The sequence below is a fragment of the Pyrgilauda ruficollis genome, unplaced genomic scaffold, assembly GCF_017590135.1.
Source record: "Pyrgilauda ruficollis isolate IOZ18807 unplaced genomic scaffold, ASM1759013v1 scaffold56, whole genome shotgun sequence".
NCBI lineage: Eukaryota > Metazoa > Chordata > Aves > Passeriformes > Passeridae > Pyrgilauda > Pyrgilauda ruficollis.
Window position 1 is genome coordinate 5,508,797 of NW_024527266.1, and position 25,637 is coordinate 5,534,433.

General features: G+C 43.3%; 2 protein-coding genes across 4 annotated transcripts in view; one reads left to right on the top strand and one right to left on the bottom strand.

Annotated features, from left to right (window-relative positions):
- The window catches only part of PLBD1 (phospholipase B domain containing 1), a 37,741-nt gene extending 22,431 nt beyond the window's left edge, over window positions 1-15,310 (top strand). Inside the window, exons 6-11 of the mRNA XM_041481497.1 lie at window positions 606-750; window positions 7,491-7,691; window positions 7,802-7,942; window positions 11,683-11,868; window positions 13,554-13,660; window positions 15,048-15,310. Coding sequence (XP_041337431.1) covers window positions 606-750; window positions 7,491-7,691; window positions 7,802-7,942; window positions 11,683-11,868; window positions 13,554-13,660; window positions 15,048-15,215 — 948 coding nt within the window. The 3' untranslated portion in view covers window positions 15,216-15,310. The remainder of the gene's footprint in view (window positions 1-605; window positions 751-7,490; window positions 7,692-7,801; window positions 7,943-11,682; window positions 11,869-13,553; window positions 13,661-15,047) is intronic.
- A 3,773-nt stretch (window positions 15,311-19,083) lies between these two features.
- Window positions 19,084-25,637, bottom strand: part of LOC121361233 (activating transcription factor 7 interacting protein) — an 82,974-nt gene continuing 76,420 nt past the window's right edge. For 2 of the 3 annotated variants that reach the window (XM_041481742.1, XM_041481741.1), the window contains exon 15: window positions 19,084-24,431. In XM_041481742.1, the coding sequence (XP_041337676.1) occupies window positions 24,015-24,431 (417 nt within the window). In that variant the 3' untranslated portion in view covers window positions 19,084-24,014. The remainder of the gene's footprint in view (window positions 24,432-25,637) is intronic. The other variant, XR_005956314.1, reaches the window with a different exon arrangement.

Below are 25,637 nucleotides of genomic sequence, written 5' to 3' on the forward strand. Positions count from 1 at the left end.
TTAAAATTATTAAGGAGATTTAATCAGCATCTGGACACTCAATGTATCGCAGAGCAACAATATTCACCTTAAACTGAGAAACATTATCTGAAGCATTTGCCTACAGTAAGAGGTTTCTGAGCTCACAACAAATTGTAGAACCAGGGAAATATTTTGAAGATATGTACCCTCAATATATATATTTACCTTTTCAAATTAAATTTACTTGCATTTGCTTCTGTACTTCACCTCAAAATGAACCAGAGGAATTCTCACAGATCAGCATGTTTTAAATTGATGTTGGTATGTTTGAAAAGATCTGATTTGAATGTGTGAATAGAAATACTCCAAATGAAACTGGGGGAAAACCTATACCATGTGATGCAGGTATCCCAAATAACCCCACAGTGTTTTATTTTGAAAACAACACATGGGCAGGAATTGTTTCAGGAGGTTTCAGAAATTCATTTAGTACACAGCTAAAAGCATAAGAATCTGCTCTTTCTTCAATAATGCAATTAATCAAACTACTTAAAACAAGTAGTTCTCCCAGTTTCTATCAAGTAGAAAACATGCAGAATATTATGGGGTCTGAAATCATTAATCTTTCTGCTTCTGTATTCCAGGTTCTACCTGGATATGAGAATATATATTTTGCCCATTCCAGCTGGTTTACTTATGCAGCCACACTGAGAATATATAAGCATTGGAACTTCAATATAGTTGATCCATACACCAGCACCGGCCGTGTCTCATTCAGTAGTTATCCAGGTAAAGTCAAGAAAACCAAAACTATGTAGATAGTCAATTTGGCATGGACCACTTTACTGTCTTGTAGCTGTCCTGGCTGTGAAAAGGATGGTAACTCAACAAGCATTGGCTTCAATCTACCTTAGAACTTTTAGCAACCAAGAGGACAAAATGACAGCTTGAATTTTCTGTCTTGAACATGATATTGTTGTCATTGTCTTTTGTTGTTGATTAATCACCTTCAGTGCTCTGAATAGTACTGGTTAAATATTTTACCTCTGGCACAAACGTGCTGCTTTGAATTCTGCTTGTGTAGTCTGCAGTCATCTCAAGTGCTGAACTCCTCACCATGCCTGTAGCATTCACATGTTTGGTAACAACAATTTTGAGTGGTTCTGTTTACCACTGTGACATGACTCATGCTGTAATGGGATTATTACTGAGTATCAAACACTTGCTGTTTGAAAGTGTATCAGCTTCTTTGATGTTGGGCTCAGGAGCCTTCAGTTGTTTTGTTGGGTTTTTTTTTTTATTTTTTTCCTTTCCCCCCACCCCTGACATCTTCCTTTTCCAGCTTCTCGATAAGCTGTTGCAGAGGAGAGTATGTTTTAATGCTTATTTGGTGTGTTAATAATATAGCCAGCCAAAATATTAAGAGTCTCTTTTGGGAAGATTAGGCCAAGTGTTAGAAATTGCCAGCAAATAATGTTTTGAGTAGCAAAATATGTGCTCTTGGTACAGAATAGCACCAAGAAATGGGAACGTGAAAAACCAAAGCAAATCTGTAATTCCCTCTTAGAGCTGACATTGCATAAGTTTTTAGAGGTGAAATTTCAAGTTCAAAAACACCTAAACAGTCAAGAATCTTCATAAAATATTTTAAGTTAAGTAAGTACCATAGGAGACTATCTCATTCTCATGAAATTTTGTTGGCTGATTGTTCCAAAATATGCTTTGTTGAGTAATGGTGTCTTACTGTAAGGGCAAGGGTTCTTCATGGCAGGGGCTCCTAAGACTGTGACTGGGAGAATGTTTTGAAAAGCAGTTGCATTAATTTCACATTGAAAACAAGCCTTTTTTCTGTGGGGGTCTGGCCCTCCTCAGTGACCCTTCTCAGGAATGCAGCATTTTCTGACAACTGAGATTTTTAATTTGAGGAGGGGTAGAGGTAGTCTGAATGTCTCTTAAGTGTAAAGCCTTTCAAGAGCCTGGGTTATCTGCCATTGCCATTGCAAGGAATTTTGCCAAGCCTGTAATTTGGTTGAAAGCAAAGGTTTCTGAGCTCTGTTCATCACGTGAATGTTCATGAGGTTATTCTGGCTCTCATATCTCTCAGCTGAAATACTGATGATAGCACTACCCTTGACAAGAATGTGGCTCTATTTAGCAACTGTTGTATGCTGCATTGTGCTGCAGATTCAAAATTGCGGATCAAAATCAGCCAGACAGAACATTTATTATTTTATTTTTAGTGGATGTCTGTGGTGATGTCTTAGAGTGGATTCTTTATATAAGGAAATAAAAATATTCTGTTTTTATGATTCTGGTAAAGCATAGTGTGTTGCAGGATACCTGAAAATCAGCTACTGCTTTGCTGAAATGGTTGGGGTCTGTTCATTGGTGTACAAAATCCCAGTGTGCTTCCCTGAGAGTGCTGATGTCTGTAGAGATGGCTCATTTTAAAGCCTCCTATTGCCATGTGGACTCTGGCGTAGTGATGTTGGAAGGTGTACTTCTACCAACAAAATGAGTGAGAACTGTTGCAAAGCATAGTTCCCATGGCTACAGTGACATTTGAGAGGTCTGTGGTATGCTGAGGGTGCTCACTGATTACAGGGTGCTGTCACAAGCACTGGACAAGCATGGTCCATTGACTGCAGCAAATTGCATTAGCTGTGGGTGTAGTTCACAGACTTGCAGTTTTCCATGGCATGAGTAAGCACTGGCCTAGTAATGCTCCAGGGACATCACGTAGGAAGGAGGCAACTGCCAAGTTCCTCTGCTCAGTGTTATGATGAGAGATATTTTCAGAGCATCTGACTCTGGAATCTGCAGCTCCTGGCCATGGTTCAACCTGGCAATTGTAATGTCTCCTTGCATAAATGTTCCTGCTTTTGGTCTCTGTCCTCACAGACATAAGAACCAGTAAGAAAGGCCAGCCTAGTAATTTCTCCTGAATAGTAGTATGATCCTATGGACATAGAACTATTAACTTCTGGAGGAAACAGAGAGCACTAAAAAACAGGCGCCCTTGTAGGCCTTCAGCGACACTTAACTGAGTTATTCAAAGATTGTTGTCATCCAGTAAGATAGGATATGAAGTAAAACTATGCTGCTGTCTAAAAGGTGTGTCAGAAAATGTTAAGGGGTCATTTGTCTTCTGAGAAGGAATGTGCCAAATCCATGATTTCTCCTGGATAATTTTACTCACAGAGTAAAATTATCCATATTATTTCTTTATTTACTGAATTTCAAAAGACAGGCTACTAGATTGCAAAAATTAGTATTTGCTGTGACTCAGTTTAGAGGTTCTGAGGCTATTGACTAACCATGATTTGTGTTAGGGTGTGCATTGTGGTACAGCTGGATGTACTTCTTGCACTTCTTTGCTCATGTTGTGAGTGAGCAGGTAGGAGGACAGGCAGGAATTACAGAGTCCATCCCAGCTTCCCCAGCAGTTTTCAGTGTTCTGCCACCAAGTTCAAATGTCCATTGTTAACAGTATATCTTCTATGCTGCTTTCTCCCCTTCAGAGCAGCAGTAGTCCTGCAGAGGCACAGTCAAATGGGAATTAATGGGAGTTGTAATCTCTGTTTTTGTAGAATGATTTCTTTACTTGCTGCTCATTTCCACACTTAACTCACCTTAATTCTCACTTGAACTCTGCTCATAGTCTTAGTCTGCAGAGCTGCACGTAGGACAGTTCTGTGAACCTTGGTAAAGGAGGAATGTCTCTGAATTGAAAGCTTGAGCTTCATCTTCAAGCTCTGGACATGAGTACTTCCTGTGGCTTGTGAATCAATGCATAGCAGGGACAACTGAAATTGTACAGAGAATGTTCCTGTTCCTCACAAATGTTGAATGAAGCTGTGCTCATGTGAGGGAGTAAGGAAGTGATGATAGAGACAAGGTAGGTTCTGTGTTTTGTGCCACATGTCTAGTGGTGGATCAGACAGGAACCTGCGCCTCTCTGTGCCCCTTTCCCTCCCCACCTCCAGTCAATTCTTTACACTGCTCATTGAGGCATTCAAAGAAATGAGCCAAACTAACTGATAAAATTTATGATTTTCTTTGGATAGTAGGGGGTTGCAGCTTCCAGGATTTTAATCCATTTGGATTGAGCTCTTTTGAACTCCATTTAAGAACAGGAATGTGCCATTTTGACTAAGCACTCTGGTTTGGATAGTGGACTACCTTCTCTGTTCTGAGCCACAGTCTTCTAAAGTACGTTCTTTTGATTTTAGCAGCTTAAACAAAAACAGCTGAAGAAGAACAGCTGAAGACTTACACTTGTACCTTTCCTCCTCTGGTCTGTTATTGGGATCTTTCTTGGTTGAGTTAGGCGGTGATATGGGATTAAGATGGCACAAGTTGTCTTGATGGATGACTATACATGTCATATACATATCTATCTATCTATCCATCCATCCATGCTAATGCAGGAGAGAGGTAGTTTGTGTCTCTTGCTTTGAAGTAATCTGGTGTTAGTGCAGCATAAGCCTTCCCCACAGCTGGAGGAAGAGCTGGGAGGAACAAACCATGGAAAAGGTGGTAGCCTTTGTTCTCAGGAATACCTTGCTCATGAGGTATTCCCAGACCATTTCCTGCTTCCTCCAGCATCTGTTTAAAACCTGGAGAGAAGCAAAGGAAGGTGTGGTGAGCTTTGGAGATGAAACCAGAGCTATAGTGTGGTGGGTGCTATCTCTTATTGCCTAGGAGAGATGTGCATGTGGAAGGGAGGCAGCTGATGGGTGCTCAGTCTTGACATGAGAAGCAACTGCTGATTGTCTGATGATCTGGAGAATACCTTTATTTTCCCATATTCAAATGTGCTTATACACCAGAGCACTGGGCATCTCAGCCAGGAGCTACTCCCATCCCTGAGAGGTGGGCTAGACCTCATAGCTTTGACTTCTAGCCTGTAAAGCTGACCCTTGCTGCACTTGAAAGAGCACAGTGACCTTTTAAAACACCAAAAAAGCTGATGCTGTCTGGTTCAGAAAGCAGCAGTCTACCTCTTTCAGAGCAGTAGTAGCCAGGAACGTGCTGCCACCCACATGCTCTTTGATGTGCTGACTTTCTGGAGAACACTGTGGCACAGATTGCAAAAAATGCTTTGCTTTGCTTGGCTGATTAATGTCATGGTGAGTGAAACTATATTCTGGAAACTTCAGTTTTCCAGTGGCATTTGGAAACTAAATCTGAATGGGTCAGATCCAGAAAATGCAATCAGAAGTACTTTTGCTTGTTTCTCTATAGAGTTGTCAGGTACATTGGAGGGAGGGGTTAAAAAAATCCAAGAAACAGTAAAACAAAACAAATTTGACTGAGTGTTCCTAACAAAAATGGGAGGTGGGTTTGCAGATATGGTTTTACATAGAAGAACATATGGGAGGTGGGTTTGCAGATATGGTTTTACATAAAAGAAGCGTACAGTGAGGTAACACCTTCAATTACAACAGATTCTCATACACACTTAGAAGAATGGCTCAAGAGGTCATAAAACATCTGCTGATATCTCTAGACTTCTCTACCCAGGTTTTATTTTTCTGGATGTCTTTACCATGGGTAGCCTGTTGCTTGTGTTTTAGCTTCCCTTTGTTTCAGAGTTGCCCATGCCTAAAATCAAAGTGGAGTATGCCATCTTGGAATTATTAGGCTGTTACCATTATTATTAGTAATGGTGTATCATGGAGGGCATGTTGTGTTATAAAACATTGCAGGATAAAACTTGGTAAATACTAAGGCCCAGAAGAAAATCCCCTTCTTTTCAGCTTAGCTGAACTTTGCACTTTATTTGAATTACAGAGTTCAACCTTCAGTTAATTCAGCATCATTCCTTGTGTTAACACTTGTTTTGAGTCAAGCTTTTCTGTTCTATCTCAGCTGTTGATTGAAATTGAAGAGAGAAATTACTTGGTTTGTTTTGAAGTAGGACACTTGGCATTGTGATTCACAAGAATTGATGCTCAATTCACATCACAATTGTTTTAACAATTTCAATTATTGGCTGTGTTTGGGCAAGCACCACTTGACTTGTTGTGTAGCAGATTATTGCTAGAGTATCCCAAGTCCTTGTATAAAATAGACTGGCAGAGCCAAGTTTAGGATGTTTCTCTTGTCCTTACTTATTTGAGGGAGATCTCTGCTGATAATGTATATAATGTATTGTGTCTCTCTTCCTGAGTATTACCAGATGCCAGAGTGCTCAGTCTATTCTATACTGATATCTTTTTAGAGAACAGATGTCTACACAGTGTATTTTCCTGGATCTGTTCTAATTTGAGAGCTTGCTTCTTCAAAGAAATTTTGCTGAACCAGAGCCCTTAAACATTGCATAAGTTTTTAGAGATGAAATTTCAAGTTCAAAAGGTGGTCTGCCTTTTGTTAAAAGCCCAGAAGTAGGAGGCAGAGCTGGGTTGTCTTTCTTGCGGTCATAGTTTGGTGACCTTTGCAGATTGTTTTAATAAAGTTTGCTGTGGAAGATTTCATAGAGGAGCTAAACTATTATGGTGTAGCACAGCATTTTAGCATTTTGTAGTCTTTGAAGACTGATGCTATTAAAAGCTTCATAACAAGAGTTTAGGTTCTGTATGACTTCCCCATGACCAGCTCAGTTAACAACCTTTCTTCCCCAACCTGGCAGCCACGTATCTGCTGAGTAATCTAAAGGCCAAGTTATTTCTGCTGTACAAGTAGTCCCCGTACTATCCAAGGCATATAGCTGACCTTTGCAGCTCTGCATGCCACCTCCTGGCAAAGGGTTTGCAACTGGACCTTGCACTTCTGTTGGCATGTAACCTGGAAGGGAATCCTACCCACAGATCCATCACTGTATTGACTTTGCAGAGCTGGCAGGAATAAAAAACCCCTGTGACAACATGTCAGGAGGAGGAAGTAGGTAGAGCTTCATATTCAGGATGTGGTTTATGATTTAGAAGGTGCTTGTGTCTTGGAGATGCTTTTAAGATACCTTAAACAGGAAAAGACTAAACTAGAATGAAGATTTTTCTGCTTGATTTAATACAGAATGAGTTAATTAAGGGGATTAATTGAAATTAATTAAATTAATTTATGTTGTCTTTACAGAGTAAAAATCTAAAACTGATACTGGTTGATGAAACTGTTTTTGTGGAGCTTGTACTTTGCTTTGGTTTTCATTGTTGAATTTTTATATTTTTTTAGTTCACTTCTTTGTTAGAAACAAACACTTGACAGGCATTTAGGGTATGTAATCCTTAGCATAGACATAGGTTGATGTATGGAGAAGCTTCTACACTTCCAGGCTTGGCATACAAACACAAAGCAGATGCTTTAGACAAAAAATTAGGTGTCTTGAAAGCGTGACAGTTTCTCATTTCAAACTGTGTTGACAGGTGGGCCCAAAGCCCTTGCCGAAGTTACTGCCTCATCTTTAACCTTTGTACAGTTTGACTTCACACACACATTGACTCATCTATATCCTCATGACTTATCTCTTGTTTTGTTGAGTATATCAAAGGCTCACAAAGATAACAAGTTTTGTGTTATTGCTTTTCAAGGCTTTTTGGTGTCCCTGGATGATTTTTATATACTGGGCAGTGGATTGGTCATGTTGCAGACTACCAACAGTGTTTTCAATGAAACCCTCATTAAGCAAGTGGTGCCTGAATCCCTGTTAGCTTGGCAGAGGGTCCGCATTGCCAACATGATGGCAAATGATGGCAAAACTTGGGCAGAGACCTTCTCAAAGTGCAACTCTGGTAAGTACACCTTCATATGCATCTTAGGAAAAAAGATGTGTTCCCTCTACCTCTTGTACTTGTTTCCTTCCCTTGGCAGGACATGTAACTCTCTCTGTTCTCATACCCAGGAACCTACAACAATCAGTACATGGTTCTAGACCTGAAGAAGGTCAAGCTTCAGAGGAGCCTTGATGATGGTGCATTGTACATTGTTGAGCAGATCCCAACCCTTGTGGAGTATTCTGATCAAACAAATGTTCTCCGGAAAGGTAATAGCTCCTATAGTAGTTACTGGCTTAGGAAAACCAACTCTTTATGCCAGCTGAGAATTGTGTACCAGGGAAGGGTTTGTTGAATACTAGTCCTGAGTTTAAAGTAAGGAAGCCTTGTGTGAGCAACCCTCAGCTCTGCAGGAGCATTCCTCTGTAGCCGGGTCAATTGCAATCTATTGATTTACCTGGTATGCTGTGGCAGCAATGCAGTGAGCATCTGTGTCTCCTAGAAGCAGAGGAGGGGAAAATAGACTTTGTCTCTTCGCTTATCTGCATCCTTGCCTTTTTTCTGGTATTATTTTGCCCTGTTGTAGAGACCAATGAGGGAAAATGTGAAATCTGTTTGGGACAGTACTAAATAACTGTGATGCTGTGGGCTACTCAAAATGATTGTTGAGTGGATCACCCTGCAAGAAGCTGAAATTTTGAATACCAAAGAAGTTCTATGTTAAATTCATCTCCTGAGCTTTTCTGGATCTCTGTTTTCTGATAAATACTTGCTTTTTAAAAGGTGCTTTAATTCCTTAGCAAAACTAGCAAGAACTTGATGGAAAACAATCTTGGTCAAGCAGAACGCTCACTGTCAGGTTTAATTCTCAAGTGTTTACTAGACACCTACATCATCAACAAAAAAGCCTGAGCCTTAAGTGTGTCTAAAGCTTTGTGCTCCTTCCCCTAATCACATGCTGAGGGGATAAATTGATGAATTGCTCATCATCAAAATGATAGGAAATTTGTCTGTGTTAGCAGCTGGGGTTGATTCTCTTTGAAATGTTTCCTTGTGTCTAGCTTCTTGGAAAGTTCTGGCTTATTCCAGGCATTGCAAAATTGCAAGTCTCTTTTGGCTTCTTTTGCCTTGGGCTTCTCAATGCTGTGTTGTGCTTGGGGTGCATACAAAGAAGCTGATAGAGACGCTCTGGCACTGGAAACATTGCAGCCCCATCATGGCAGTGGTAAGCCTGTGCAGAGAGGCCAGGCTTGGCAGGTACCTTGAGTTCCTTTTCAGCAATGATTTTGGAGGAACTGTGTGGCATTCTCTGTAGGACTGAGCCCAACTCCTGGGCTTGGGCACACAGTGACCACTTCTTCCCTCTGAGATGTTGTAGCTGCTCTGTTCTCAAAAGTGGCAGCATGTATTAGAGGTTACTTCATTACTTCATACCTACAGTATGTCTTTTCCCAGATATCTAAGTGTACCTTGTGCATATTGGATAACAGAGCAGTCAGTCTCTGGGACTTTAAATGTTAGGAGGACAGCCTTCAACGCACAGGGTGAGCTAAGCCCTGCCAAAGTGCAGTTTTGGAGACTTCAGCTGCTGAGCTGCTGTAAGTAGCAGATCTGAACTCCTCCATGCCATGCAGGACACCAGACAAGTCTCATCAAAGTCCATGCCCTGTTCCTAGGGGCTTGGAGCAGCTCAGGTGAAGGAAGTTTATCTCTCTCAAGAGCAATGCTGGCTTAAAATCTTTGTAGAATAACTGACCCTGGCACGCGCCATCATTGCCATGTAGCAGGTGTCCCAAGATAATGAACTTTGGGCACGTTAGTTTGGTCAGAGTGAGTTTGCCCACCAGCATTTGCTTTTTAAGTCTCTTTGAAGCATAAACCTAGAAACAACTGAGAATGAGAATTGAAATCTTAGGTGAACAAAGGCAGGTATTGCTGTAGTAAACCTTGTACTCAGGAAAAATGAAGCATTTCCTTACACAGGTTTGAAAATGGAAAGATGTATTTTTTTTTCTTTATGGCTCCTGTCGTTCTGTAGGGCAGTGCAGATGAGTTCTCAATAACTGGAATCTCTTATGTTGCCCTTTCCAGGCAAAGATGTCCAGGTACTTTCAGTATATTGACAAAGAAAACTCAGAAATCCTTTAGAGGAGGTGAGGGAGGGCAACACTGTCTCAGGTGAAGGAATAGGTCACAGGAATAGGCTACAGTTCATGTTTCTTGATGATGAATGAGTCAAAAGCAACACATCAGAGCAAAACCTGGGGTCTGACTGTCTTCCATATATGCAATATTCTTACTGCTCTGTCTCTCCATATTGCTGGTACCTTTTGCTCTCTAAATGCAGAGAAGGAAAACATTTTGATGCAGGAATTTTTTGCTGTCTTCATGTCATCCCTTCCTTTCAACTTCACAGTCTCTTTTGACTTGTTTTTGTCACTGTGCACCCTGCCAGGTTTCACTGGTTTATAGCAGCCTTTGGGTAAAGCCTGGCTTAGGTTGACTGCTGCACTCTTTGCATGGGATTTGCAGTCTTGCAGATTCTGAGACACAGAAGAGCTCTTGCTGGAGGAGAACTTTAATAGCTTCTTCTGTTTTAGCAATTTTAACAAGAAGTTTTTCCAGGTGGGAGAAAGGGGTCATCTGTATGCATGTGTTCATGTGAGACAATAGCACCTTTTTGAATCACAGTTAAACCTTACTGGTTTGGAAGCTGATGTATCCGTGTCCTCTGGCCTGCATCGTTAGAGGCTGGCAAGTTGCTCATTTCTGGAGGACGCCTGTATTACAACACAGCCTGTACACAGCCTGTTTCCTTCAGGTAGGCTCTGGGTCACGTAAGCAAATGCCAGCAGACAGGAATACCCTGTCTTCCCTATCCTATGCAGGTCCCAAGCTGGTGAGGCCTCCAATCAGACAGTGTTCCGCTGCTTATCCTGTCTGCATATCCTTCAGGAAGTTTGGTTTATATTTATGTGTATTACTCCCAGTGAGTTCCAGTTGATTTTCTTGAGTATCTTACACCAGACTCCTCACACTGTGCTGGACTGATCTTAATATGTGGAGGCCTGCATTTATCAGTGCCTAGATAGTAAATTTCTAAGCCAAATCCTGATGTGTGTGATTTGAGAATGAACAACAGGGAATGTTAGTGCTTTGGAGACATCTTGAAAGTATGCTACTCTTGGGTCTAGCTCATGTTATATACTTGCTGCTAAAAATAAAATTAAATTTCAGGTATAGTTATCTATTCTTATATATTCAAGGACTTCCTGTACCCAGATTCTGCCCTGGAAGGTCCCCTGGCTCTTTACAAGAGCTTTCCACGGTGGTCTTCTTTCAGGCAGTTTTATGCAGGATTGCTTTTGGAAAAGTTAGAGCAAGGCTCTACTCTGCTGATCAATCACTTCTTAACCTTCAAAGGCAGCTACTGGCAAATGTGCAGCAATCCCTCATCTTTCTTTATGGCTGTGTGCAACCCCCACTGCACAAAGCATGTGTGTGCTGGCCTGCCTCCTGCTCGGCCCGAGTAGCCCTGTGGTCTCTGTGTTTGTGTGTCAGTCCCTCCCTGACATCTCAGCATGGTGTGTTCTGCTTTGGTGAGATGGGAAGCAGGCAAAACCAGAGTGACTTCAGGCCTCTCACTGTGAAGTTCTGTGGAGGTAAATGATTTTGCAGTCCTTTAAGGCTCAGCCTCTGCAAGAGGGCTGTGGCCGTGCTGCATGTTCAGGCTCCTGCAAGTCTGATCTCAGCTGTTTTGCAGGATGAGTCCTGAGGCTGGAAGTCTGGGGGCGGGTTGCCTGGGTACGCAGTCTCCAGTGGTGTTATGCTGGGAGTCAACCCTGGTCATGCCAGTGACTGTTGCCTTATTGTGTTCAAACCAGTTTTCTGTGTTGTTCCTCGACATGCTGCTGAGGCAATGCAACATGGACAATTATTTATTTTCTTTTACAAGCAAGAGCATCCAGCTTTTCCAAGTGATTAACAGATTGGGGTTTGTCTCTGGCAGGTTACTGGCCTTCATACAATATCCCTTTCCATGAAAAGATTTACAATCTCAGTGGGTATGCATCATACGTTGTCAAGTATGGCATGGATTTCTCCTATGAGCTTGCTCCAAGAGCCAAAATCTTCCGTCGAGACCAGGGCAAGGTGACCAACTTGGAAAGCATGAAGTACATCATGAGATACAACAGTAAGACATGTTTGTGTGCTGTGGAGCTGATCTTAATAAGCAGTGTTACTTTTATTTCTTGGTTTGTAGTGGGAAGCTGCAGCCTCACATACAGATCAGTTATATTGTCCTAAATGCAGAATACACACCAAGCAAAAAGGTAACACAGGCTTACTTTGAAGGTAGGAAACTGGGCTAAAATTGCTCTTTCAAGAACAAGGCCCCTTGGGCTTGTTATCTGACTTTTCCAGAAAGCTTCTGACTCCAAGAGAGAGTACTCCAAGAGACCTCATGGACTGCTGCCACCTAATACATCTACACCTGTCAATCTTGAAAGCCTTAAATCCTAAGCAACAGTTAGACATGATCAGAGCAGAGAATTTAGTGTAAAACTTGAGGTTTTCATCCATGCTCAGGCAAATGGTCTTTTGCAGGTGGCATGGAGTTAATTTTCTTAGTGGTTGATACAGTACTCTGTTTTGGATTTAGTATGAGAATAATGTTGATAATTCAAGTATTATTTAAACTGATGTTTTAGTTGTTGGTAAGTCAAGGACTTTTCAGTTTCCCATGCTCTGCCAGGTGCACAGGAAGCTGGCAGAGCATGGTCAGGACATCTGACCTGAAGTGGCCAAAGGGATATTCCATACCATTGAATCTCATGCTTATTGTGTTAGCTGTGGGAATTGGCTGGAAGGGGCTGATCCCTGCTCAGGGATGGGCATTGCATTGGTCAGCAGGTGGTGAGCAATTGTATTGTGAATCACTTTTTTCTCTAAGGGTTTTTTTTCTCTTGCCTTCCCTCTCCTTTTTAATCTTTATTATTAACAATTCATCTATTGAAATTGTTGTTATCTCAACCTATGGTTTTTACCTTTTTCCAATTCTTCTCTCCATCCCATGAGGGGTGGGGCTTGGAGGGATGTGGATGAGCAGTTGTGTGGTACTTAGCTGCCAGCAGGGGTTGAAGCAGGACAGTAGGTAATGCTCTGTTGTTTTTTCCTGACAGGGCTCTCCTTAACTGGATTAAACCCAGCTTAATTAACTTCTGGCTAAGCCCATCTCAAAGTACTGATAGCTTTAGATGCTATATTTTTATCCCCAATTATAGGGAGCTTGCTGATTACTGGACTTGAGGTTTGGGAGGCCTCTCCCAGGGTGGGGTATCATTCCTGTCTGGGCTGTGAGTAGCAGTATGCTCGTAGAGGCTGAGCTCATCACCTTCCCCTCCTGGCTTGCAGCTACTGCAGTGAGTGTTCAAAGGTTTTGCTCCTTTACACTTATTTTATTCCAGAACAGGAAAACAAAGGCCCTCGTTGCTGCATTTCCCCATCTCTCTCCCCCCCTCCCCGCCCCCAACCTGCCACTTCCCTTTCTCTTCTGCTTTTCTCTCCTGACAAAGTTTCTACAAGCTTTAGTCATGTGGAATTTCATCAAGTGGAATTGCAGATATTTGTGGTTAGAGGTTGGCTGTGGTGCCCCTGGGATGCAGGTCAAGACCAGGATCCTGGTCTTGAATTAGGAGCTTGTCTACTTAATGTCCTGTCTTGATTGCTGACCTGTAGCTGGTACCCAGGGAGAAGCACAAAAGCAATGTGACAGAGTGCAGTCACCCAGTTTTTAGTGGCTCCAGTACTTAGCATAAGCTTTTTGTGAGGGGGCTGACTTTTTTTCTTGTCTTCTGCTCTTTCCACATTTCACCCCAGACTATCAGCATGATCCTTATGCTGAACACAATCCTTGCAACACCATTTGCTGCCGGGAAGACCTGAATCCTTCTTTACCAGTGCCTGCAGGCTGCTATGACTCTAAGGTAAATTACCTTAATTTCGATATCTGCTGAATGTTGGCTGCAGCCTGTTTGTCCTCCTGTCAGACCTGTAGCATGTTTCCCTGCACCAGGGCAAGCATGGCCAGGCATGTCTGTTCCCTTTTTTCATGCTATCCCAGTGCTTGGGCACCTCCTCAGATGGGAATTCTCTGCAGAGTCTCATTTCCCTGACATCAGTCCTGGCACAGGATACAGGGGGAGGTGTATGAAATAACTACATCCATAGTGGAGCTCGTGGTGTTCAGGGGTTAAACCCCAAAGCCTTACAGCAGGAAACGAGTCTTCAGATCACTCAGGGAATGAGACTGTTGTACAACCTCAGCCTCCTAGTCATTAGGACTCTGTGGGTGCTGCCCAGAGCCCACAGGAAAGGGGTTGCATTCTCACTTTAGGAAGCCTGGCTCTCCAGTAAGCCACCCTGCTCTGGGGCTCCACCTCTCTGCAAAACTGCTTTCTGAAAAGTTTGGTGAAGGTCACTTTGCATTTTAGGGGGATGTGGGAAAATCCTTAGACCCACTGTCCTGGAGAAAACAGCATTTATTTTAGGCAGGTTATATGATATTTCCTCTGTGAAGTGCAATGCCCAAGTAAGCAGCTGTGCTGAAAATTTGTACAGTATTTTATCCTGTGGGGTCCAGCCTGCTGCATTTCTGGATTACGAGTTTGGTTGCTAGGATGGGCCTGGGGAGGCTATTTTGGTATCTCCAGTGCTGTGTCCAGCCAGCTGTGTGTTGCAGTGGATAGTAGTGGGAGAGTCCCAGAGCTGGCAGTGCCTTAGCCAGCAGTTAGGCAAGGGCTGGGCTGGAGGTGGAACAGGGAGCCTAAGAGGGGCATTGAAAGAAATAACCCAGAGCACAGGCCAAACCTGTTCTAGTTATAAACCCAACAGACACATTTAGTGTCTGAGTTTGGGAAAATGGAGCAGGCTTGGGACCTCTTTGGAGACAATGAAGGAGCCTGGGTAGCAATATTAACTCTGTGCTGCCTTTCTCCATTCCCGAATTACCCTGATGTGTCCCAGGGGATGGCCCAAGTGCTCAACGTGCAGCAGAGCTTAGGGCAGACCCCCTCATCCACCTCCTGCAGCCCCATAAAATCAGGGAGGGTTGTCCTGAGGGCAGATGCTCTGGCTCTTTCAGCCTGGCGAGGGCAAGTGTGGGCTTGTGGTTTGCTGGTGCCCTTCAGCACTGGCTGCTGCGTGACTGGAGATGCCTCTGCACAGGGGAGGAAATGCTGCCTGTGCGTGTTTCCCTCTGCTCTCTTCACTCACCTTATTATCAAACCTCCATGAGCTGTTCCTGCTCTCTGGGATGGGGATGTGTCAACCCTCACGCTGCCCTTTTCTCCGGGTTCCTGTCCTTTGTTCCAGGTGTCGGATTTCCGCCTGGCTGCAGCGTTCACCGCCTCCGCCATCAATGGCCCTCCGGTGCAGGGCGGTCTGCCCGTCTTCAGCTGGAGACGCTTCAACCGCACGCGGCACCAGGGCCTGCCCGAGTCATACAACTTCAATTTTGTCACCATGAGGCCCATCCTGTGAAATCAGCGTCAATATCCACAAGTGGATTTTTTTTTAATGGAAATTTTATTTCTTGTGTAATAAATCGACCTGGGTGTCCACATGCCCGTGCCTTATACCTGCCTTCCCATGTCCTGTCTGCTAGGCACTTTGTACTGATAGCGGCTGCTTCGCTGCAGCCCAAAGCTCATTCCTTTCTTCTGAGCTGTTTGGGTGGCCCTTCCTCTGACTAGGATTGATGAGAAGCAGGTGACAGAGCTTTCTGTTGATCTGGGAACATCACAGCTGTTCCCAGAGCAGGAGTGAAGAGCAATGCCACTGGTGAGAGTGATCGGTTTCTAGTAGCAACATGGGAGCTGTGTCCAGGGCTGGGCCAAACCAGGTGGCTGCTTTGGGCCGTGATGGCCTTACCTCGGTGCTGGCTTGATGTCTGCCTTTTGTCTGAGTAGTGTGCTGCAAGTTGCTTCCCATCAAGCATGTGTTCTCTGTGGCAGATCAGTCTGTTCTGTACGGGATGTGACTTTCAGTGGCACTGTCAAGACTTCCTTTGTGTGGCCAGAGCAGTGGGCAATGTCAGGCTGCAAAAGAGGGTAAAGGGAAGTGGCCTGATGCTTTGGAAATGCCCCCACCCCAGGCTGCAGGGACAGAAATGTGATGCAATGGATCTCTTACAAGGGATCTCTCTCTAGGATTGGATCATCCCATGCAGTTGCTCAGTGCCGTCTTTGCCTGTGCTCTCAGCTGTGGCAGGGGAATGTGACAGTGAGATGGCTGTGAGGGCCTGGGCTGTGCACATTACTCTTTGCTACCTGTGTTTGCACCAAGGAGTTGAGTCACTAGGCTGTTTTGTGCTAGATGTTCTATGTGTAATTAAGTAAAACAAAATAAACAGCTCTTTCCTCATGTCCTTGACGGTCCAAGCTAAATAGTGCACAGCACTGCCCTGTGTTATGAAGGTGAAGAATGATGAGCAGTGTGAGGTTCAAGTGAAGCCTCTAGCATTTAGCTTGTGTGATGGGGAAGGGAACAAGTTACTGGGTGAGGTTCTAGCTAAATATTTGGCTGTCACAGTAAGGGTGATTTTCACCAAGGGAAGAGGGAGACCAGAAGTTACAGCAAAGCTGTTGTTGACGATGAAAAATTCATGAAGGGACTGAAGTGATTTGTTTGCTGAGGTAGGAGGTAGGTGTGAGATGCTGTGTGCAGAGACTTCTCCATGTGGTGGTGGAGCCACTGCCACAGATTGGATTGAACTGACCTGGATTGAACAGGCTGCAGCAGGCATTAAAGAGGACACTTAAGGAATGGATCTGGGTCATGAAGGGCACTGCAAGGATCTGAGCTGCCAGCAAGCAGAGGACCAAGAATCAGCTGCTTGTTTGAAACAGGAAGCACAGAGGGGCTGGAGGATGGCTTGACTTCACTGTCACTCCTAGACAACACAGCAACACTGCAGGATCTATTTACTGCTTTTTCACGCAGTTTTATATAAAAATACAAATAGAGAAGTACTGTTTAAAAGTTGGTCCCCGGGGACCAGGAAACTGGCAGTGGATTACTGCAGTGAACAGTGTTCTTGACCCAGGGCACAGCTGGATGCTTCCACCTGCAGGGAGTGGAGTTGTGTGGCACCTGTGATGTGCCCATGACATGACAATATGCCTGGAAATAGCAGCTCTGCCTTTCTCTCACCTTGAGCCTCCTACCCTGAGGTATGACCTGTTTTTGTGCTCCAACCCAGAGTTGTGGGAAATCAGAGCTCTTCTTTTGAGAGTGCCTTTCTGTAAGTATTTACACCAGTGGGACCTTGTGAGCCTTAGGACTCCAATCTGTGTGACTTTGGTTATTTTTTTGCCTTTGGTTGTGCTGCTGAAGGCCACTGCATTCCTCTTGCTGTGCTGTCCTTTGTGCTTCCTTTGTTGCCAGACCAGCCAGGGCTGATCTGCCAGTCCTGACCACAGCAGCCGGGTCCAGCTCCTCTTCCCTGCACAGCTGCATCAGTGACCAGAAGAGGCTTTGATAGCATTGCATGGCCCAGTAGGCAGGTGCAAAAGAACTGACAGATGGCTACACGAAGTTTAAAGGTCTCTTTGAGTATCTTATTTCCTTCTGCAGATGCCACTTGGAATAAAAAAAAGGAAGGTATGCTCTAAGCAGACGATTTATGACAGAAGTTGCTGCCTTTTTCATACCCTGCTTTCAGGTTTTTCCAAGTCCTCTGGCTTCTGACTCTTTAACTTCAGGTTTCCAGGTTTGTCTGAAGAGGGACTTAGTTGGTGGGGAGATGGAAGTGGGAAGTGGTAGTGATTGATAGATCTCTCTTGCCATAATGAAAAAATACTCTTCAGTCAATGCCTAGAGGAAATGACTCCTCTCAGCCGGACCATCAGAATTGTCACATCAAACACAAGCTTTCACATGCTTTACCATCCCCCTTTTCTGAAATTCAGTAGCAAACTTGCCCCTCCTGGTTCTAGTGGTCTGACCCTGCACAGCCTCACCTCTAACAGGGGCCACAGTCTGTCACAGCATCCTCTCTCTGTGTCAGGAGACACCTGGGTAACATCTTATCACTGCCTGCCCAGGTCAGGATGTACAGTACTTCAGGGAAAAACCAACAGCACTCCTTGGGCAGTGTCCTGGTGCTGTGCTGCTGGCTCAGATTTGCTTCTCAGATGACTTCTGGGGTTTTTTCAGTTTGCTTAGTAAAAGCATCAGTGGTGTGCAGAAATGGACTTTGCTCTGGGGCTGTAGCACCTACCATGGAGTGTGTGCAGAGCTACTCTGCAGCAAACAGTGAGTGTTCTGCATGCTCACATTCTCACTTGGCTTTACTTCAGCAGGAACTGCAATTAAAGCAGTGCTTGAGCAGAATAGTTATGCTGTATTTGATCATAAAACATAGGTTCTGCACTATGTGCAGTACATATACTTGTAGTTTAAATAGGTAGTTTGAGAAACTCAGGACTTTCAAGTGGGATTGTGCTGAGGCATCACTTCACAAGAGTCCATCATCTTCTGGTCAGTGACTTGAAGCAAATTCCAGTAAGTGCATGGAAACTAATTATTAGCATTACAAATTAATTATATGCCCTTGGAGTACAGGCTCAGCACTAACACAGGGTCGTCACATCAGTAACTCCATGTTCTAAGTACTTTGAGTTCTCAACAATTTGGCAGCAGAGCTGGGCCCAAGAGGCAGATTTTCCCAGACTGCCTTCTAGTCCAGCTGTTTATTGGTCCCAAACAAGTTGCACAAGATCTGTCATGGTGCTGTTCCTGGCTTCTACCCTTGAAGCAGCTGGGTGGAGGGGCAGAGCCCTTCATGATGCCTGCACTGAAACATGCTTTTATTAATTATTTATTTATAATTTATTAATCCTGATTTCATTGTCCCTGAGTGGTGTACTTTGTGCTGTGCACAGCAGCTGCTTCCTGGTCAGCTGAGTGGGCCTTCATGCTTGAAGGGTGCTCTGAAAAACTCCGGGACTTTGACCAAAGCCTCTTGCTCAAAGAATGACCATTGCTTCAGAGGTCAAACCTGGCATCTTGGAGGGCAAGGAGAGCAGCACCAGCAACTGGATTTCCATTCCTGAATTCATCTGGGGCAACTTTGGGGTGCAGGTCACTTTATTCTCTCTGTCCATGCTATGCAGAAATGCATGGAAGGCAACTTTCCAGAAGTTACAGCATTGCTTTGGTTTTTTGCTTCTATGAGAGTAGCACCATGCAGTTGACTTCCTGGGAATGACCAAGAGCCAAAGCCTTGCTGCTCAGTGTTGGCTGAGCAAAGTGGCAACACCTCTGGAGAGGAGGAGCAGGCTCTGGGCTCTTTCTTGAGAGTTGCCTCCTGCCGTGTCAGGAACTAATGCACAGATGACTCAAAATGTTAAAAACCCAGTAGTTTTATTTCAAAGTATAAATTCCAGGCTTGTCAGACAAAACCCCACTAACAGTTAACACAGACACACACTAATCTACAGTACATACAAAAATGGGGAAAGCTGGCAACTGCCCAGTTTAAAGTGGACATTAAATCAGTCCTACATTTTTTCTTTTGTATTTACAAGTCCAGCTGCAAAACAAAACAAGAAATCAGATTTGGACTTTTCCAACAAAGGATTTTGCACATTTGACTTCTGATAACCAATAAATTACTCAAGCTGAACAGGAATCCCTGAACAACTACTATTCAGCTATCTTATATACAGCAACACCCTATCAGTTTAAGACAGCAGTACAAATATATATGTGTGTGTGTATATATATAATATATATACACACATCTATACATATATATATAGGCATATGTATATAAAAGAAGAAAAGAATGCTCAGCCTGTATAATGACAATGAGAAAGAAAGATGCCTTTTTAACTTAAAAGGGATGAAAAGGAAAATTCATTGATTTGCTTTCTCCTAGCTATCCTTAATTTTTTCCTTCTCCTCTCAGAAGGTGTTTGGAGGGGAATAGATCTGCATGGCAGGGCTGGCTTAGTGTCATTTAATCTCTTCTCCCTCCAGTGTTTTCATACAATGCCCACCCCTACCCAAATCAACAAATTAAAAAAATATATATTTAATATCTCAAGCTTCTATTTAAAATATCTGCATAGATATTTTTGACAAAAGGAGAATACTCAAAGGGTGTATAAGAAGGCAGAATCACAGCTTGATTGTGTACAGTGTATGCAATACTTGTCCTGGGGAATGGCTGGCTTGGGAGCAGGAACAGACGTGACCCATCCCTTTATATAATATTGGGTTTTATTTACTGTATATTTAAGACTAAGTATCAAGGAAGAGCTGAAGTGGCTATTTCTGTCACAGTACAAAATGATGTTCAGATCCTACTACTGAGCTGAGTCGTGGTCCCAGTGAAGACTGAGGGGTTTTGCCTTTGTTTTCTAAGGAAGGTAAGACCCCTTAATTTTATAGGGAGAACACCATGAGTTTTTCCAGCCTTGTGCTAAAAACCTTGGGAAAGGGTGTCACAGTGCTTGTGCTCAGTGATCTAACATGGCTAAGGGCAGCACAAACAATTCCAAGGAGCAACGTCAGTCCAACGCATAGGGAAGCTGCTCAGAGCATGGAAATAATTACAGGCTGAGAGATCTGCATCCTTGTGTTTTCTGAAGCTGTCACTGGAGACAGTACAGATGCCATAGCTGCAGTCTGTCCCCTCCTAGCATTTATGTTTTTGTATCCAATAGTTTTTTAGCCACACTGCAATAAAACAGGCCAGTGAAGCTGTAACTAGGAGAAATGCAGAATGCCATTTTGCCATCAGCACTCCACAGCAGAGCTTCTCTCCAAGTAGATGAACTAACTCAAATTACTTTCAACCTGGACATCCAGATGCCCTTGTACCATACACAGAGAAAACAATTTAAACCTAAAACACACCCAAAAGTAAATGAGGAGTGAAAACACAGCTGTAGGCAGCGCTGTGTTTGCTAAAACATGGGCAACTCAGTCCAACGTGGTACTGCTGAAATGTCATGTACCCAGAGGCAGCAGCAAAACACAGAATCACAGAATTCAGACACAGTCAGAAACAACTTTATACCAAGCTACTGAAAGATGGAAAAGTTTGCATTAAGTGCAAAGAAGAAACCAAACTCAACACTTCCACTTAAAAGCCACATAGAACTTTTTAGCGTATTAAAAAGTGGATTATTGGAAGGCTTCAGTGATTGAGACTTTTCATTAATGAAGAGACCAGTCTAGAAGCACAGTATTAATACACCTGTACTGAATGTTCCTAAATATTTTGGTAATAACGTCTGTAAAAGAAACAAACTGTTTCTGGTTGATTGTTGCTAGCAGAAAGTTTTTCAATAGTTTTAATCCTTCTGGGAAGTCGAGGATAATAAAACCATCAGCCATTCGACTACAAGGGAAAACTGCCACGAGGTAAGGAATTAAGCACTACTCGTGTTTGTTAGCAAACTCACTGCAGGGATCTGCTCCACAGTGACAGTGACTGCACAAAACTGGCATAGTTCTCTCTTTGGGCATCAGTGATTTAAGGACCAGCTCCCTTGGAGGTCTCCACACCAAACCAGGCATCTTAAAGTCAAGCCATGCTTTATCACACACTTCTCCACCAGTACTTGCTCAAGATACTGAAATCTGACCTTTAATATCCCTGCTGGGATGAAACAACAGGGAAGTGATTGTTCACCCCAGAGCTGCGATGTCTTTGGTCAACAAGGTGTCTCAAAAAATCCTGTCAAAACCGCAGAACTGCTGCCATACAGAGCAGAAATGGATCTGTTAAGACAGAAGCCTGTTTTCACAGTCAGTTCAGGGAAGAACGAAATCTTTAGTAAATAAGTATGTCTTCTTTCTCTAATGATGCAGCCCACAAAACCTCCAACTGTAATGACACACTGTCCCTATTAGTACCTCCACTGGAGGAAAGAAAATACTCTATTGCAGGACTTGCACCCCCTGCGTATCCCAAAGGAGACAAACCTAACAAGATATCTAAATGGAAGCTCAAGCTATAACAAAGCTCACGTATAGTTTGGGCTGGAATCACAACTAAATAAATGAATTTCTACGTTGTATCCTCATGTTTATTTCAACTTTCAAACTGTAAAACTTCATACTACCGATACAGCCAAAGGCTCTTTGGTACCACCTCAAAGATACATTAACAAAAAATGGCCCAAGGACCCAACAGCCATCAACTGGAAATAACTCTTCTATCTCTATTACAGAATTGTCTTTATAAGGACCAAAATTTAGTCTATTCCCACAAACAGACTAAATACATTATTAAGTAATTATTCCTTAAAATAAGGAAACAGAACATTTACTTAAACACGGAAAAATTTTTGATAATAGCACCTGAAATACAAGGACAATTGCAGTTCAAAGGAAAGGTTACACATTGTTCATACACAGTGTGAACCTTCTCTGAGGATACTTGGATTTAGCCAGAATTTTTGCTTGCCAAAATCACTTTTAAATGCAAGTTTCCATACAGAGAATATCCATAACTCACCTGAGAGAAGTGACACTCCCAGCTACATGAAGTAGTGCAGTAAACCAGAGATCTACTGTGCCATTTCGTTCACTGTAAAGGTTCTAAGCAAGCAAACAGCAGCTGCAGAACCCATCTCTTAGCATATTTCATCAGCCCTGTTTGGGGATTTAACTTCTCTGATACTTCTTCAATTTTGCTTCACACTTCAACATGCTGGTTTTGAGAAAGAGAACATTGAAATGAGCAAATGTCATAGTCTACACCTTTGCTATATGATGAAGTGGATTTAAAAAAAAATCTTTCCCCTCTGAACCTACTGTTTGGTTCTACAGGGTAGGAATGCAACTGAAAATTGCCAAAATTCAATCTTTGCATCTACTTTCTTGTCCAAGTGCGTTGTAATTTTGTTCTGCAAAAAGCAAGTTTAACGTGTCAGTGACAGTGGGGGAGATGCACCAACTTCTTTTCTCAGCTCAGAAGCATCATGAAAGCATCTATAAACATTTGCAATCATTCACAAGGCTTAGGCCAGTGTCTAAAACGCCCCTGGCTCTGTCTGCTTTCTGCAGAGGCAGGCAGGTGATGGGAGAGAGAAGCACACTGGGAGGCCAGCTCCTCCTTTTGTACTCACTGAGCATCCAAACGAGTGCAAACAGGTGGTAGAAGCTTTCATGGCACCGCACCACAGGGGTTTCTTCTTTGGCTGAATTCCAGCTTTCCCAAAAGAACCAGGAAAGGCTCTGGTGGAAAATAATGTCTGTATATGCAATATTCTTGACAGGACAAAAACAACTACTCAGGAATTACAATAAGGAAAGAGTTGAGTGATACTGCAGCTAAGAATAAATTCACCATCTGCAGATGTTACACTTTCTTGTCTTTACATAAATAGCAATTACTGCAGGCCTGGAAAATGAGAAACACTGATAAAAGACTAGACGTTTAAAAGGAAAAATAACTCCAAGCAAATAAAAGAACACCACAAGGTATCTGGCTACATTTTATTTCTGAAATTATTCTTTAAGGCACAAAATAAATCTAAAAAATAGGGCTGGATGTATGAGGAGAGGGACAGAGCAATTGTCAGAATTATTGAGGTGTGAATGGAGTCTTTATAATCCAGTTTCAGATCTGGGAATGCTCCCAGGGCGAGTAGGGGAGGATAGTGAAAATAGAGGAGCACTCTTACTTAGAAGAGGTAGGAGGTTGTGGGGTGATTATTTTTTTTCCACCACCTCCAAATTTACACAGGTTCCTGGCCAGACTCAAGTTCCCTTCCCTCCCCTCAGAGAGCTTATTACAGTTTGTAAGGTAAGACCAGACCACTCAAGCCTCCAGTACAAAAAGTGAGCCTTGAATCACCCTTCATGTCACAGACTGCTCACAGAATGCTGGGGGGGCAAGAGGCAGATAATTTTTGCCCTTGTGTTGGTGTCTCAGTAGACATTACAGATGTGTATGTTTTACTTCAGACAAACCGCAATTTACTATTTTTGTTTCCACTCTGAAGCAGAATCCCAGGCATTCAGGATGCTCTTGGATAAAGGATAGTTGGTATCTAGGTGGAACACCTGTCATGGAAGGAAAAACAAAATTTTCAAATGGCCAATGGCATGAACTATTTCGAAAAAACAGGCTCTCTTGCTGCAGGTCAGACTTTATTTTTCTTTTGGTTCTGAGTGCATGTAGTGTATCACACAACTGTCTAAAACAATCCTGCAGAGTGGATTTAAAGGTGAATTACATGCATGGGATCAACTCCTCCCAAAACTGGGGTAATTCTTGATAGCACGACAGGTTTCAAGGGTCCAAAGATCTCTAGTTTAACTGCTCTGGGAAGAGATCACGTCTGTGGACTGGGGATCACAGAAGGGTCCGAAGCGTCCATAGACATCCTTAGCCCGGACTGCAAAGTAGTATTTGCTGCCAGACACGAACTGGGTCAGAGTGCACGCCATGGGCAGCGGCAGCGCCTTCACCTCCCCGATCTTCTTCCACTGCGAGGCCATGGTGGCGCTGGGGTCCTCGTGGTAGGCATACAGGTGGTAACTGTCCACAGTGGCACAGCTCCGGTCCACCTCCATCACGCTCCACGACAGCACAATCCCGTTCTGGCTCTGCACCCGGGCCAGCTTCAGCTGTGGCTTTTGAGGTGGAGAAGTGTTGGCAGCTTCGGGGGGCAGACGTGGGGGCTGCGGTGCCTCTGGAAGTGGAGCGGGATGAATGGGGCGTGGTGGCTCCTAAGCAGCATAAGAGCAATAAGGGAAAGGTCAGAATCTACAGCAATGGAAGGAGGCTTTAATTCATCATTCCCCAGGTGACTGGAAGCAGATGAGCCTGCAATCACCCAGCCATCACAACTCTCAGTCCTGTGTGCACAGGCAAAGCAGCAGCTGCAAATGATGAGAAGGGATGGGAACAAGGATGCCATAAATTCTTACATTATGCTTATATAAATCCCTAGTTGTGTGAATGATCGTTGCCACAGTAATTTCCCTGTATCTTCTTTGCTTCCCAGCCAGGAGGGAATGAACTCAACACTGTGCCCTTTACCAGGACTGGGCAAGCAGGTTCACAATGACTTTGAACCAATCTACATTTGAGCTGCTGTTCCCACGTTACCTGACACCCCAGGCAGGGCATTAAGCTGACAACTCATCATCTCTTCTACAGACAGGTATTCAGTCACAAAAGGAAGACAGGATAATGATGCCACATAGATTCTATCACCTCAAATTGATCACAAAAGCTCAGCCTCACTTTCCAGAAAGTTTTGAAATGAGGGCACAAATGTGTCTTTCCAGTGATACTTCCTTTTATATTGCAAAAACAGTCCTAGGTCTCTAATTTTTATTAGTTAAGATGAGTTTAGGAATGTGGTTACAGTGCTTCAAGCCTGAGATCTTTCAGGTTGGAATCTGGGGTAGTTTTTGTCATCTTTAGTGTTCTGTGTGATATTGCTTCATTTACTCTCATTTTTTATCACTGAAGAGTGCATTGAATTGATTGTGTCTAGACTGAAAGGATGGTAAGCCACTTTCTTGACAATACATTTACCACTTCAGGACACCATAAGTAATGTGACTGCCCAACAGTGAGTGTACAGGCAATGTATTTGAAATAAAATTAAACATGTCAGAGAAAATTCTCAAATTCTAACCAAAAGGGGCTTTAGGTGATACAGAAGTAATCACCCTCAATGCTGACTAAAGAACTCTGGAGTTCGGGAGTTGGCAGCCTTGGAGATTTGGCCTCTACCTTGTTCTCCTGCCTCAGTTTTGCAAACAGCTGTACTAAAAACTGGTCATGCAATTCATAGCCAAACCATTACAAAACATTTTACTGGCAGTTCTCCTGTACCCTTGACTCCATGAGTCACCTGCAGACAACTCATGCACTAATTTTCAGTATGTTCTCCTGGTGATTTGGAGAAGGCCAGGGTGAGC